General features: G+C 36.3%; 3 protein-coding genes across 11 annotated transcripts in view; 2 read left to right on the forward strand and 1 right to left on the reverse strand.

Annotated features, from left to right (window-relative positions):
- LOC119693291 (zinc finger protein 1 homolog) overlaps nt 1–16,567 on the forward strand; it is a 538,991-nt gene that overhangs the window by 262,880 nt on the left and 259,544 nt on the right. The gene's annotated exons all lie outside the window — the stretch shown is intronic.
- LOC119693302 (zinc finger protein 62-like) overlaps nt 1–16,567 on the reverse strand; it is a 159,265-nt gene that overhangs the window by 64,021 nt on the left and 78,677 nt on the right. The gene's annotated exons all lie outside the window — the stretch shown is intronic.
- LOC119693357 (zinc finger protein 681-like) overlaps nt 1–16,567 on the forward strand; it is a 77,417-nt gene that overhangs the window by 17,927 nt on the left and 42,923 nt on the right. The window contains exons 1-3 of one of the 6 annotated variants that reach the window (XM_048623957.1): nt 13,453–13,671; nt 14,197–14,266; nt 14,972–15,123. In XM_048623957.1, the coding sequence (XP_048479914.1) occupies nt 14,202–14,266; nt 14,972–15,123 (217 nt within the window). In that variant the 5' untranslated portion in view covers nt 13,453–13,671; nt 14,197–14,201. Of the gene's footprint in view, nt 1–13,452; nt 13,718–14,196; nt 14,267–14,971; nt 15,124–16,567 lie in introns of those variants that run through there. The other 5 variants (XM_048623958.1, XM_048623962.1, XM_048623960.1 and 2 more) reach the window with 5 other exon arrangements.

The raw sequence follows: 16,567 nt of genomic DNA on the forward strand, positions 1-16,567 counted from the left end.
AACCGCACCTATGTTTATATTTTGGTGCTAGGTGTTTTGCCGGGTTTGTGTAATTCAGCACAGAGAATACATGTCATATATTTTATGAATTTTACATAAAATGAACAGTATACATATTGGGTATTATACCTTATAAAAATATAGATGTTATAGACAGTAAGGTTTATTATAGGTATGTTGTGAACGTTATTAGTGTGAAATGAAACATTTTGTTTTATACGTCGCAATACGGACCCCACAATGCTACTTAGAGAATTCCATACTATATTCTTATTTTTTTATACATACTGTCGTTCTTTCTTTCGTTCCAATATCTATCCAAATATTTCTGCCATACATGCCTGTCTAAGTTTGCGTTTCACTCACAGTCTTTTTTTACAAATTGCAGTGGATTGATTCTTTCATTTCCATTGTAAACAGTTCTTTCATTGCCGTGGAAGTTTGTTTCATTGCCGTGGCCCTTTGTTTCATTGCCGTGGACGCTTGTTTCATTGCCGTGAACGCATGTTTCATCGCCGTGGCACGAAATTTTTAATCATCCGTATCTCGTTAAGTTTTTAACTTATCTGCTACCCATTTAGTAAGAACACTAACATTAACAAAAACTTTAATAAAAGCGTTTTTCTAATATAAAAAACCTTAAGATAAAAAAGTCCACGGAAATGAAGATTTTTTAGGACTTGTTGAAATCCACCCCTATCCACAAATACATCACATTCTGGTGCTTCGGCGAGCAGGGAGCCGAGCGAGACGGCCGCGAAAATATGGTCGATGCGGTTTTCATACATCTTGATTGTACAGTCAGCTGCATAAGTAGCTATGAACTTTTGTTCGTTGTCAAACTACCTACTAAAGAAAACGTCAATATTTGAATGAATGAATAGTCAGTTAGTAAGTTTGACAAGGTCCAAAAGTGTATAGCTACTTATGCAGCTGACTGTACTTTTAATCCAGTGGCTGACATAATTCCTGTCAACAAAATTTTATGAAAGTAACACTAATCTGGCTAACAATTTCACAGCAGTGACAAACCACAGACCGACTCTAGTATTGTTCAATACCACTAACAAGTAGAATTGAAGTGTATGTACCTACCTATATAGACATAGCTAGGTACTTTATTTTACCTTCATTCATGTCACATCCTAAGCACATTTATAGCTATTCCAATTAAACTTCTTGTAACTTACAGAAACATTTACAACGTCGCCAGAAGTATCAATGAGAAATGAAAACAAAAATGAACTACACAATTTAACGGTCTACAGTGGGGATCATCCTACCGAGTGCTCCATTCAAGACCTGGATGTGAAACCTGACCACCTGTGTACTGACATGGATGACACAATAACTGTCAAGGGCAACAGTTTGACAGAATTTCATGAAATTGAAACTGAAATCAAGAAGGAATCAGAGAATGTTGTACCAAATGAATTGCCATTTTACAGGAACAGGATTATACTTGGCAAGATACAAGTAGATGAGTCTGACGAAGAACGAGAAATTGATGCACCAGGTGACTCTAATAATGTTGTTAACAACAAAACAAACAATGATCAAGATTTGGCAGGCTCAATATACACTGATGTAAATAGAAGCAAGAGGATAACTAAACAGTATTATGAAATGGAAAAATGTTTGGGAGCGAAAATTATTCTAACAAACTGTTATACAACTCTATTGAACCATAACTGTTACTGTGCTCAGTGTGCAGTGTTGTTCCCCACCACTGAAGCGTATAGTGAACATTACACGAGCACACACAGCGATACCCCTCACTCAACTAAAACCTCGGCTTCTCTTGTGAAACGTAAACAAATCATATACCTACGTGAGAAAGCATTTGTGTGTGACTCCTGCATGAAAACATTCAGCAAAAAAAGAAGCTTGATAGAGCACATGTTAATTCACACTGGCGAAAAGCCATTCGAGAGTGACATTTGCAAGAATACATCTAGGTATGCGTCCACTATGAAAAGACACAAGTTACTTCACTCTAGCGAAAAGCCCTTCCGGTGTGACATTTGCACGAAAACATTTAGACGAAGAAGGTATTTGAAGAGCCACAACTTACGTCACACTGAAGAAAAATCATTCCAGTGTGAAACTTGCAAGAAAACATTCAGATATATATCGGCTTTACAACAACACAAATTAATTCACGCTGGGGAAAAGCCCTTCCAGTGTGACATTTGCAAGAAATCCTTCAATCAAAGAAGTGCTATAAAAAGGCACAAGTTAATTCACACTGGCGAAAAGCCATTCCAGTGTGACATTTGCACGAAAACATTTTACCTAAGATGTCATTTGAAGAGCCACAAGTTAATTCACACTGGTGAAAAGCCATTCCAGTGTGACATTTGCTCTATAACATTTGAACAAATAAGTCATTTGAAGGGCCACAAGTTAACTCACACTGGAGAAAAGCCATACATGTGCGGTAATTGCAAAAAATCGTTTAGGCACATTAGTACTTTGAAAAGCCACGAATTGATCCACACGGGAGAAAAGCCGTTCCAGTGTGACATTTGCACGAAATCATTTAACCGTAGAGATAATCTTAAGGCGCACATGTTAAATCACACTGAAGCAAAACCTTTCCCGTGTGAAACATGCAAGAAAAACTTTAAACAAATATCGGATTTAAAACGACACAACACACTGGCGAAACACCATTCCAGTGTGACATTTGCACGAAAACATTTATAACCGTAGAGGTAATCTAAACAGGCACAAGTTACGTCACACTGCAGCACAGCCATATCATACTGATGAGTCGGAATAAATGTGAGATCCGGTCTGTAGCCGTCACGTGTGACTCACTACTGAGTGACCCGGCTGCTCAAGGACAGCGTCCTGTTGTACACCGAGATGCCTGAAATCCCGGCTCAATTGGAAGCCTCGGAACAGTATAAAATATAATTAAATCGGTAGATTAAAACAACTATTTCGTTCTATATTTTTAATAAATATTATTATGGTACAATACTTACTGATGTTTGTTGTTTTTATGTTTGTGGTACCTGTTGCTGTGCTAGTGCCGCGGCGGTACAGAGTGCCTTCGCAAGAGTGCGCCGCGCCGTCCTGTCCTCAGCAACTGTCCTGGCTTCTGTCCAGCTCAGCGCTTGCGCTCGCAGCTCGCCGTCAACTGTACGCCGCCATGTGTGCACCGATCAAAGAGAAACATAAAATGTTAACATGTGCAGCTGTGTCCGAGTTTTAACACATTTTTTACATTGCAACGAGACAGTCAGTCAATTCAGTACAAAAGAATCTTAGTTTATCAGCCGCGCCTTCAAGGTATCTAGGTAAGAAATGTACACTACGCTGTTCAAATTATCGGACGTAAGTCGCGGAGGTAACCTTGGAATGACCTTCAGCTTTCAGACGTCCGCGAGCGATCTGGCACGAACTGTCCCAAGAGACCGTGCACACTATCAGTCGCGGCCGTCAGCCGCGTCCGTAAGCCGCGTCCATTAGAGTATCGGCTCCTTTACGTCAAATTCTGTCCTATTCTGAACCTTAGTCTGTGAAATAAAAAACTAACCTCTCTGGACTTTCTTTTTTGGCGGGAAAGAGAAAGGGCGCCTATTTTAAATTTTATTTTCAAAAATTTAAATTTTATTATAAATATTGTAAATTAAGTGTGAATATTGTGAATAAATGTATATAAAATGGATGGAAATGAAGGGGACCCGAGTAGTGCCAGTGTAAATAAAAAAAAGAGACCTGCGGAGAGTAGCGGCGGCGGTGAGGATGTAGACAATAATTCGTACAGTCCATTTTTAAAACAAAACTATATAAGACTATATCCAGACAATTCTACAAACGTTGAGTTCAAAGTGTTTGTTGAAAGTGCGGATAAAAAGGACAAATTGGGAAACAAAAGTCCAATATATCTGAACCATATATTCACGACGGACATTAAGGGGGTAATTGGCATTCACCGAGTTAACGCTAACAAAATTGCGGCTGTTTTCAAACAATCCAACAATGCGAATAACTTCATTACCAACGCTACATTCCTGGCTAAACACCAATTAAGGGCCTATATTCCAGCGGCTCAGATTGAGAAAACTGGAATAATTCGATTTGTACCAACTAACATTTCCAACAAAGAGCTATACAACAAGCTCTCAAGCACAAGTGAGATCATTGCAATAAGGCGATTTACCAAAAAAGTAGGGCAAGAAAGGATCCCACTGCAAACAGTCAGTTTGACATTTCTGTCAAACTGTCTACCAGACCATGTCCAATATGACCTATTTTCATATAGAGTCTTTGATTACGTACCACCACTACAACAATGTTTTAGGTGCTTTAAATTCAATCATTCGGCAAAGGTGTGCAATGGCAAGCAGCGCTGCAGCTGCTGTGCTGGTGAGCACCATTACAAAGAATGCAGCACACCGGATGAGGTTCGCTGCTGTAATTGCAGCGGGCCTCATTTGGCTATTTCAAAGTCATGCCCAATTAAATTAAAAAAGATAATGGGAAAAAAAGAGCAAAATCACATATGCTAGCGCTGCTGCCAGCAAACAACTAGAACTTGAAGTAAACTTCCCACCTCTACCAGCTGTAAATAAAACTCAAAATGTAAATAGTAATAAGTTTAATAATAAGAATGTAAACAAGTCTGTACAAAGTGTATCTAACAATGTAAATAAAAATAAACAAAAAGGTAACGAACCTGTCTCACAAGACTTTTCGCCTAAGGCTGTTGACTTAAAGACGCAGCTAATCAACAATGATGACCTAGTTAACGTCATAGTGAGCACCCTAATACAACTGGGTAATAAGAGCGACGATAATCCTATAACTACGTCATTTATCAAAGAATTATTATTTAAAAACCTAACCTAATATGGATAATAACTTGAACATAACACAACTCAAAATAGCTCAATTTAATATTCAAAGTTTAAATAACAAAAAGCCGTTACTTATCAAATTTCTACAGGAAAAAAATCTTGATATTTGTCTTTTAAATGAAACATGGTTTAAGGAGAACAAACATATTTCAATACCCGGTTACAATCTTCATTTTAAAAATGCAAAAAATGAGCATGGTTGTGTTGCCATCTTAATTCGTCCTTATATCAAATACAAATTAATTAATACTGTCTTTTACGAAGATATTCAAACAATAGCTATATCAATTTCTACAGGATGTGGAGAACTAACTCTATTATGTGTATATTGTCCACCTACAAGTAGTCATATTAGAATTAATAAATTACGTAATTTAATTAGATATCTGCCTAAACCTATTTTAGTATCAGGTGATTTTAATGCTCACCATATTGCTTTTGGGTGCTTATCCACTAAAGGACGAGGACAACAATTATACAATGTTATAGATGAATTGGATTTATGTATCCTTAACGATGGTAATTTTACTACTATTAATTATCCTAATCGAAACCCATCGGCTATAGATGTCGCTTTTACCAGCTCAGCCATTGCACCCTTGTGTGATTGGACTGTTCACGATGACAATATGGGTAGCTACCACTTTCCTGTGATCATTACTATTGCACTTTCAATTGATAGATATCAAATAAATCCTCCAATAGATACATTTATGTACAGTAAAGCAAACTGGCAAAAATACCACGAACTTTCTAAGTCCTTTTTTACAAATTTTACCATTAATAGTGATAATCCTTTAGAAACTTATGAATATTTTTGTAACAAGTTAAACTCTCTTAAAGAAGAATGCGTTAGGAAATTTACAAAACATAGCTCATACAAAAGTAAACTACCAGCTCCTTGGTGGAACGATAGATGTGAAAAAAGTGTTACAGACTCTTATGAAGCTTTAAAGTATTATAGAAGTAATCCTACAATAGAAAATTTTGTAAAATATCAAAGATTAAATGCTATTAAAAAAAGAACAATATCAGAAGAAAAGAAAAATGGATGGAGTAGACTATGTAACAGTTTTAATAGAACTACACCGATAAGTAAAATATGGAATTACATTAAAATGTTTAAACATAGAAAAGCTTCCAATAAATCTTATTCAGACGAATTCATTGATGGATTTTTTGATAAGTTAACAGAAACCGGCTTACACATTCATGAATTAAATACCTATTTTGATCTTCATAATTCAGACATTAAATCAAGTTTTCTTATACAAAAATTTACTTTCCACGAATTTGAAAATAGTTTGAACTCGCGAAAGAATACATCACCTGGATTAGATGATTTTCCTTATATTCTTATAAAAAAGTTAGATACTTCAGTGCAGAAATTATTTTTAAATATACTTAATAGTCTTTGGATGAATCAAATAATCCCACAATCTTGGAAGACTCAATGTGTTATTCCTGTTTTAAAACAAGATAAGCCTCCAGAAGATCCAAATTCATATAGACCCATTTCTCTCTCTTCATGTTTAGGTAAAATATTTGAAAATATGATTAAAACTCGTCTTGATTGGTTTGTTGAGTCAAATGGCTTGATTCCCAATGTTCAATATGGCTTCAGAAAAGGCAGAAGTTGTGCTGACAGTTTCGTCTCCCTTATCTCAGATCTGGAAAATGCAAAACATAATAAAGTTAGTGCTGTGTGTGCTTTCCTAGATGTACAAGGTGCATTTGACAATGTACAACCAAGTATACTTGTAAAAGTGTTATCAGGGCTGGGTATTCCCGGTATCCTATGTAAATGGATTTATAATTTTTTGATTGATAAAGTTTTATATGTAAAGCATAATAATAACTTATATGGACCAAAAACTGCCTCTAAAGGCACAATGCAAGGTGCAACTTTATCGCCATTGTTGTATAATTTATACACAAGTGAGATATGTAAATATGTAAATAATAAGTTTGTAAATATACTGCAATTTGCGGATGATCTAGTATTAAACAGTATGAATGTTAATGTGGATGTAGCAATACATAATTTAAATAGTGCCTAAACACAATTACATCATTATTATAGCGGTAGATTGAAACTTAAAATAAATCCTAATAAAAGTAAAGTAGTAATATTTAGTAAGGACTCCAACAATGATGCAGTTATGTACAATGATGTAGAGATCTCAACAGCTAGCTGTCACAAGTTTTTAGGTGTTATCATAGATAATAAATTGACATTCAAACAACACATTATGTATATAATTAAAAATGCCCTTAAAGGCTTAAATATTCTTAGATGTTTAGCTGGTGTATCTTGGGGTGCAGACCCAAAGACACTGACCGTACTATATAAAGCTATAGTCAGAAGTCATTTTGATTACAGCTGCTTTGCTTATATAAATAGTACTCATGTAAATAAGTTAGATATTATTCAGAACAGAGCTTTGAGAATTATTTTAGGTGCTATGTGCTCAACTCCTATTCGTGCAATGGAAATTGAAGCCATGGTAATGCCTCTTAATATACGAAGGCTTTTATTAGCTGAAAGATTTTCATTAAAACTTGTATCATCCAATAATCAACAGATAATTAAAAAAATCTTACCTAATTCAACTGTCCATCAAACACCTATGATCTCAGGTGATGATTTGTTACGCAACAGAAGTCCCAATTTGTCTCAGATTCTCCTGGAAATTAAAAGTAAATACTCAAATATATGTATTAGGCCTTTATGGCCAATGTATTTAAATAACTATAGCAATCTTCTATTCAAAATTAAAATAATAGATGTCACAGTGAATAATAATACAGAACTTTTACAATTTCTAGATCTTAATAGAGAATATTATAAACTTTATACTGATGGAAGTAAAACAAGCTCTCATGTGCGTAGTGCTGTATATGATCCACAATTGAACTTTTCTCAGAGCTTTGTTCTTAATAATTACTGTAGCATTTTCACGGCAGAGGCTTTTGCAGTGTTAGAAGCCCTGAAGCGTATAAATTCTGTACATAATTACAAGTGTTTCATAATATTAACAGACTCATTAAGTTTGGTGGAAAGTTTGAGGAACCCAAAATGTCATTTTAAAACTAATTATATTTTATTTTTAATTATAAATAATGTACAAAAATATGAATTGATGGGTATAAACATATTATTTATGTGGATTCCTTCTCATAGAGGGATCACAGGTAATGAAATAGCAGATAGAATAGCCTATGAAGGTATAAACTCTTTAGATGTATGTACAGTTGTAAATATACCATTTACTGATTGTTATAATAGCATTAGAAATGACATGTACAGTTTATGGAAATATTTTTGGAAAAAAGACCAAGAAATTAATGGGAAAGGAAAATGGTATGGAAGTATACAAGAAGACTTACCTTCGAAGCCCTGGTATAATGATTTGAAAATAGCCAGTCGAGATTTTATCACAACAATGAATAGACTGAGATTTGGTCACACAAAAGCACCATCGCATTTAAAAAGATTTAACATTATAGAAGATAGCACATGTTTATCATGTCAAAATGCTGTTGGAACGCTAGAACATATGTTTTTTGAATGCCCTACCCACAATATGGAACGTTTAGTTTTTGCAAGTGAAGTGAGTGAATTTATAACAAATGAAGATAATCCCTCCCGCCGCCTCATTATGCTACTAAAATTAAAAGTGTGCTTTAATGCTATATACTTTTATATTAAAAATACCTTCAATAACATATAGTGAAGAAGTGAAAGTGCAACTGTGCTGTGAAATGTGAAAATAAAGACATGGCTTAAAGGCCCAGTGGCCAAGCCAAAACCCTTTAAAAAAAAAAAAAAATTCAGGACTTTATAGTTTCACTGTAACTACCAGCAAACTAAACAAAACTTGTAGTACAAGGAGGCGGAATATTACCTATCATGCAATGTTTTCTATCTAAAACTTCGCGTTGAAATTATTATATATAAAGCTGGATTACCACTGATTCACTGACTGACATGATTGTTCTCCCAGAAGGAGTCATTTTTTGATATAACAATGTTTTAGGGAAATGTACAGGGTGCTCGGGTGAGTAGAGAAAAAATCCGAAATTTTAAAAAAAGTTGTAAAAAAAAAAAATTTTTTTTGCTCCTCTTTTTTGGTGACCATACATTTTTTTATATTTCGAGGGTGTATTAAGAGTGTCTGACAGATTATAAAAAAAATATAAAAAAATAAAAAAACAAAATGGCGGCCGAGTTGCAGTGAAGCAAAGTTTAGGGCGTGTCAGACCCGACTTGAGGTGAATTGATCTCCCGGAAGGGGGGGAGGTGGGGGGATGGTGTTTTTTGTAAACGGTGGGGCACATGATGAAATTTATGGGAAAATTCCAAAAAATGATTTTTTTTTAATTGCGGGGGGAGGGGAGATTTTTTTATAAAAACGTGTTTTTTCGGGGATTTTCAAAGCATTTTTTTATTGTGTTGGGGGCATTTGACAAGTTTGACTTGTATAAAGCGGTTGTGTAGTTTGACGAGTAGAGTTGCCATGTGAAAGAATTTTCCCCATTTTTAGGGTAAATTTCGAGATTTTCCCCAAAAACATGAAAAGTAGAAATAACAACTTTTTATTTTAAAATTTGATGCAGTTTTGTCGGAAAGACCCGTACTAATGACATTTGACCATTTTTATTACTTTCGACTGGCAACCCTGGGCGATAGGCGAGATTATATTTTTTCCGATTTTTTTACGTCGACCCAACTTGAGGTGAATTGATCTCCCAGAAGGGAGGCAGGTGGGGTGATGATTTTTTTTGAACACGGTCTGATGTATGGTGCAGTTTATGGGAAAATTCCGAAAAGTTGAAAAAACAAAATGGCGGACTGCTTTGGCGGCCATTTTGTAAAAGTGACTTTTTTTCACGATTTTTGATTGTTTTTTTTACATGTTTAGAGTGGTTGGGGAGATTTGTCTTGTATAGCGCATTTGTGTAGTTTGTTGGGTAGACTATACCAGTTAAATAAAATTTCCCCATTTTTAGGGAAAATTTTGAGATTTTCCCCAAAAACCTGAAAAATAGAAATAACCGTTTTGGATTTTAAAAAATGATGCAGTTTAGTCAGAAAGGCTCATACTAATGACATTTGACTATTTTTCTCACTTTCGGCTGGCAACCCTGAGAAATACGGGAGATTATATTTTTGAAAAAGTTCGACGTCGATTCAAGTTGAGGTGAATTGATCTCCCAGAAGGGGGGAAGGTGGGGTGATGTTTTTCTTTGTAAATGGTTGGATATATGGTGAAATTAATAGGAAAATTCTGAAAACTGCAAAAATCAAAATGGCGGATGAAGTGGCAGCCATTTTGTAAAAGAGAAATTTTACATGTTTTAAGGCTGTTTCACCTGTATTGAGTGGTCTGACAGTTATGACTTGTAGAGCGCGTTTGTGTGTTTAGGTACGCTTAATTTTTCTATGAAATAAAAATTCCCCATTTTTAGGGAAAAAAACAAAATTTCCCTAAAAACATGGGAAATTTTAAATAAATATGCAATTTTATCCTTTTAAGATGGTCTGAGGGGATTCAAATGTATAGCGCGTTTATGTAGTTAAATGTATAGAATTTTAATTTAAAATAAAAACTCCCCACTTGCAGGGAAAAAAAACCAAATTTCCCTAAAAACATGGGAAATTTTACATAAATATGCAATTTTATCCCTTTGTGATGGTCTGAGGGGTTATGAATGTATAGCGCGATTGTGTAGTTAAATGTATAGAATTTTAATTTAAAATAAAAACTCCCCACTTGTAGGGAAAAAATCCAAATTTCCCTAAAAACATGGAAAATTTTACATAAATATGCAATTTTATCCCTTTGAGATGGTCTGAGGGGTTATGAATGTATAGCGCGATTGTGTAAATAAATGTATAGAATTTTAATTTAAAATAAAAACTCCCCACTTTTAGGGAAAAAAATCAAAATTTTCCTAAAAACGTAGAAAAAATTACCAACATTTGCAATTTCATCCCTTTGAAGTGGTCCTACAGATTTATGGTATATGGCGAATTTGTGTAGATAAATACAAACAATTATTATTTAAAATAAAAACTCCCCACTTTTAAGGGAAAAAATATTTTCCGAAAAATCATACAAAATGTAAATCAACTTTACCACAGTTTAAGTGCCGAGAGCAGCGAGGCCATAGTCCTTCTACAAGCTATACCAAAATAAAACCAGCCGAGCGCAGCGAGGCATCCGACAAGTGACCCTGCCATAAAGAAAAGAAATCCGAGCGAAGCGAGGCATTAGGTATCATAATTATTAATATCAATAAAGAAAAACTACGGAAAAAGTCCCGTTTACGAAGTGGAAAGCCGAGCGAAGCGAGGCAAAACAACCTAAACCATCTATCCAAAACCTAGAGAGCCGAGCGGAGCGAGGCAAAACTACTGAAACCAACATCCGAAAACCCGACGAGCCGAGCGAAGCGAGGCTAACACACAATAAACAGCAAGTGCCTATGTAACTGCAGAGCCGAGCGAAGCGAGGCAAAACAACCGAGACTACCATTCCGAGACCTGGAGAGGAGCCGAGCGAAGCGAGGCTAAACTACTTTAATCACCAACTGCCTGTGCAACTGGAGAGCCGAGCGCAGCGAGGCAAAACAATCCAAACCATCATACCACAAACCTTGGAGAGCCGAGCGTAGCGAGGCAAAACATTTCAAAACATCATACCACAACCACTGAAGAGCCGAGCGCAGCGAGGCAATATAACTCAAGTATTACCTAACCGTAAAAGTGGAGCCGAGCCAATCGAGGCAAAACAATGCGAACCACCATACTGCAAACCCTGGAGAGCCGAGCGAAGCGAGGCAACACTACTCAAACCCTCGTCAACACAACTACGTATATAACCTGAGAGCCGATTGTGGTTATGAAATAACTTGAATGAATAAAAAAGAAAGACAAAGTTTAAGTTTGGCCGCGTTTATAGTTCCATATACGTGTGCAACCAATTATGAATTAAATTTCAGTAAAGGATAGTTCTATAATGTTAAAAAACGCACTTTATCCTACTTACTGTGTCTTAAACAGCAAACCCACATAAGAAATTAATGAATAAAAAAAGCCTGTAAATTTCGTTGCTATGAAAAAGTTTATTTTCAGGACAGAATAAACTAATAATCGGGACGCTAGAAATACGCGCGAATGAAGGTGACTCAGATTTATGAGGTATTAAAGAACCCAATATTTGTACCCAAAACGATGTTAGCTCGCTACTAGGTAAAGTTTACGAAACCAAAAAATGTCCATATAGATCAGTTTCTCTACCGTATTTGTGTGAGACAATCCGTAGTTTAAAAATAGTTTTCACGGCAAATATTATCATTCCTGTGGAGTTTTAAAAACTCTACAGGAATTGGGGTCGTATGGGGTCGGCATTTTGTGAGTGGAACTTATTCATTGCCCGGGAGTGTACAACGGATATTTATTGAATTTGTAAGTTGTGAGTGTATTATGAGAAAATCAATACCCATCTACTACCAAATTTCATACTGAAATTAGATTTCAAGGGAAAACTAAACCCCATAAAATATTCGATACGTTATAGTCAAGTGAATAACCGTATCTCACCAAAATTCATACTGAAAACCGTATCACACCTAAAACTAAATCATCAGTACTTACCCCTTTAATGAAGAAATTCATAGTAAAAGCAGTTTAAAAGGCATAACAAAACGCAACAAGGATTTGCTACGGTATGGTCACGTCAATACCCTGCTGAAACCGAAATTCATACTGAAAACTGTAACCCCCCCTGAAATTAAATCATCAGTACCCCTTTTATAACGAAATTCATACTGAAAACAGTTTTTAATCCAAAACAAAACACAACAAAGACTTGCTACGGTTTGTTCAAGTCAATACCCTGCTGAAACCGAAATTCATACTGAAAACTAATCCCACCTGAATTAAAATCATCAGTACCCCTTTAATAAAGACATTCATAGTGAAAACAGTTTTTAATCCAAAACAAAACACAATAAAGAATTGCTACGGTTTGTTCAAGACAATACCTTGCTGAAACCGAAAGTCATACTGAAAACTAATCCCACCTGAAACAAAATCATCAGTAGGTACCCCTTTAATAATAAAAAAAACATAGTGAACACAGTTTTTAACGCATAACAAAACGCAAGAAAGATTTGCTACGGTATATTCAAGTCAATACCCTGCTGAAACTGAAATTCATACTGAAAACTGTCTCCCACCTAAACCAAAAGCATCAAAGCACCGCGCGGCTGCTTGCAGCCCGCGCCACAACGCGACCTCTAGTTTCTATATATAGTTAGCTGATAAACTTCGATACCGCGGTTATTTCATACAGTCCTGTTAAGTCCTGTACCGGTATTGAGTTCACAGCGCCATCTGTTGTTTGTCATCAAAACTAGTCTATGATATCTACTTTGCTTGTCTTTCCTCTTTAAAATTTACTTATAATTTTTTATCTTGCTTTTACTCGAGAATACCTGCAAGTAAAAGCTCTCAAGAAGGAACATGTGAGACCTCGGCTGTGGCGGCGGTGGTGTTGATGTAAAAATGAAATACTTAATCTGTGAAATTAAAACAAAAACCACAGAGTACTTTCATTTACAAACAAAATGTCAATGATATATGATTTGACAGCTTGGCCTTGGCTTGTGTTGTGCTTGGATGTGTTTTTGTCAAAAACCTAAAAATATTCTTAGCTATTCGCACCCTTAAAGCTAATAAATGATAATTTCACCGATAGTCTGCTGAATAAAGTGTTTAGCACTGCATTGGGTAAGAATAGTTTTATAAAACCTTCATACTTACTTCTGGTCTTGAGGTTAGCTTTTCCTCCATTTGTTTGCTAAATTTATGCTACACACAAGAGTGAATATGTGGCAGAATGTAGAGTTGTCGGTTGTCGGTGGCTGTAGGCTCAGTGGAAGTGAGAGAGCCTGCAGAGGTCTTTAATTAGCAGGTGGTAGGGGGTGAGGGCGGCCTTCCTCTTCAAATGCTATATGAGTGTTTGTTTGTGGCCTCCTATTAAAAAGTCTATATCGTTTTAGCTCTAAATCTGGTGCAGTAAACAGATTATCATGCTATTGTCTATTGAATTTTTGTAAAATTATGAACTATAAATGTTCTTGCATGTTATGAAAACTGGTAGAAAATGGTTCTGAATACTTACTATTTTTCCCACCTTTTGTACACTCATAAATGTATTTCTGCAATAAAGGATTATATTGATGCCGTTTCTGAAGGCACAAATTCTAATTTCAGGCTGTCATAACCTTATATACATTCTTTGTTTATAATCAGGCTGTATGAGTGTTACTGTTAGTGAGTGGACTGATGGTCGGTGGGGCAGAAGAGTGGAGACCACATACCGGTAAGCGCAGCGTTTGGCGCCCCCACGCGAGATGGACAGACAATATAGTCAAGTCCACGGGGAAGCACTGGATGCGGGCCGCCTCCGATCGGACAAGGTGGAAATCATTGGGGGAGGCCTATGTTCAGCAGTGGACGTCCTATGTCTGAGATGATGATGATGATAATGATGAGTGTTACGTCAAATCTCATATTTCACTGGCAACATTTCTAATTTTACATCGCTAAAATTAAATTTTGTGCCTTCAGAATATATTTCATTATAGTACTTAGCAACTCCAACCTGGAAATCCTACAACGCTTTCAGAATAAAGTACTCAGGGACATATCTGGTGCTACTTGGTATACCCGAAATGCTGAAATACACGAGTACCTGGGGATGCCCACAGTGAAAGAGGAAATATGCTCATACAGCTCCAAATATCAGGACAGGTTACAGGGACATACCAACAAATTAGCAAGAGATCTACTGATGAGTGACCCCGAGGATACTCGACGGTTGAAGCGATGGCACATCCTGTCCCTCAGTGACAGAATCTAAGTGGAGATAAGCTGGAATTAGAAACCAAGGAGATGATGTTCACTGGACCATCACCCAAAACAACGAGGGATAATGAACATACAATCTGATGAAGACAGAATGTCGATGGCAGATGAGAAAGAGGGAGTCATTAATTGCTATTTGAATATATTTCTCATGTTTTAGTTGTACGAAACCACACTATAAGATGGAGGATGGCATGGACATAGAGGAACATGATCTGTTGAACAACCCTACTGTGAGGAGTGTGTTTCCAGATCTTGCCGTTCTCAAACAAGAAATTATTGATTTTGATATAAGTGAAGTTGCCGCACCAGGTTTGTAGTTTGAATGCTCTGTTAAGGTTATTTATATATACAATATGCTCGCATCTGTAATCCCTGGGAGGGAGAGTCCAAGGTTATGTTATGTGACTGCTATTTACTGTGATTTCTGTATTTATATTCCTTTAGTTTAGGTAGGCCTAGACCTGTGCTACCACCCCACGCAGTTTGTTGTACTAACTACTTACTGAACAGTTGGACACCCTGTATAAATGAGGAAATATTATGCTTGCCTGATCAAAGTTTTCTAAGCTATGCTCATCTTCCATCGACATTCATTCATTGATGAATCAATGATGATGGAAGATGAGTATACCATAGGAGCGGGTAGCTTAGTCTGGTAAGCGCCCGCTTTTCACGCAAGAGATGCGGGTTCGAATCCCGGCGCTAACATGTACCAATGAGTTATTTTAACTCAAGTACAATGTATAACAGTCTTACGGTGACGGAAAACATCGTGAGGAAACCTGTATATCTAGATTTAGCACATCTAGATAATATGTGAACCCACCAACCCGCAGTGGACCTACATGGTGGGAAATGGTCCAAGCTTAGGAATGCAGTTTAGACCCTGGGGATATGCATAAAGGTTCCACTCAGAGAGCCAGGTGCAGGTACTTACACCCCCACAGAGAATAGAATAGATTAGAATAGAGTATACTTTTCATTTAACACAAAACATTTATCGACTTTGTCATAAACACTACTTTCAAATTAACCCTACATTGTACACATTGCACACATAAGGAGTAAACAAAAACGAAAATCGTTATAATAATTTTAACATGTAGCACTCACACTTTCGTCCTACATTCTCCTGCAAACATTCATCATAGAACTCATTCTATCTACAAATACATCACTTTCTGGTGCTTCGGCGAGCAGGGAGCCGAGCGAGACGGCCGCGAAAATATGGTCATTGTTATGTAGTCAGCTACATAAGTAGCTATACTCTCATATACCTTGACAAACTATACTAAAAAACAACGTCAATGTTTGAATGAATGAATAGGCAGTTAGTGAGTTTGACAAGGTTCAAAAGTATATAGCTACAGTGCGACAAACTTATCTGTTCCGGTGAGAGCGAACTAAATTGATCCATATCTCATTACTTACTAATGAATTGTATATTGTAAAAGATTAGATGGGTTTATTAACACCGCAAGAGCGAATTAACCATACGAGCAAACTAAAAATCTTATAGAATTAAGAAATATTAAACATTTATGTGAGCTGTCACCGGAACAGATAAGTTTGTGGCACTGTACTTATGCAGCTGACTGTACTTCTAATCCAGTGGCTGACATAATTCCTGTCAACAAATTGAATGAAACTAACACTAACTTGGCTAACATTTTCACAGCAGTGAAAAACCACAGACCGATTCTAGCGTTATTCAATACCACTATAAAGTAGAATGTTTATTTTACCTTCATTC

The sequence above is a fragment of the Plutella xylostella genome, chromosome 11, assembly GCF_932276165.1.
Source record: "Plutella xylostella chromosome 11, ilPluXylo3.1, whole genome shotgun sequence".
Classification (NCBI taxonomy): domain Eukaryota; kingdom Metazoa; phylum Arthropoda; class Insecta; order Lepidoptera; family Plutellidae; genus Plutella; species Plutella xylostella.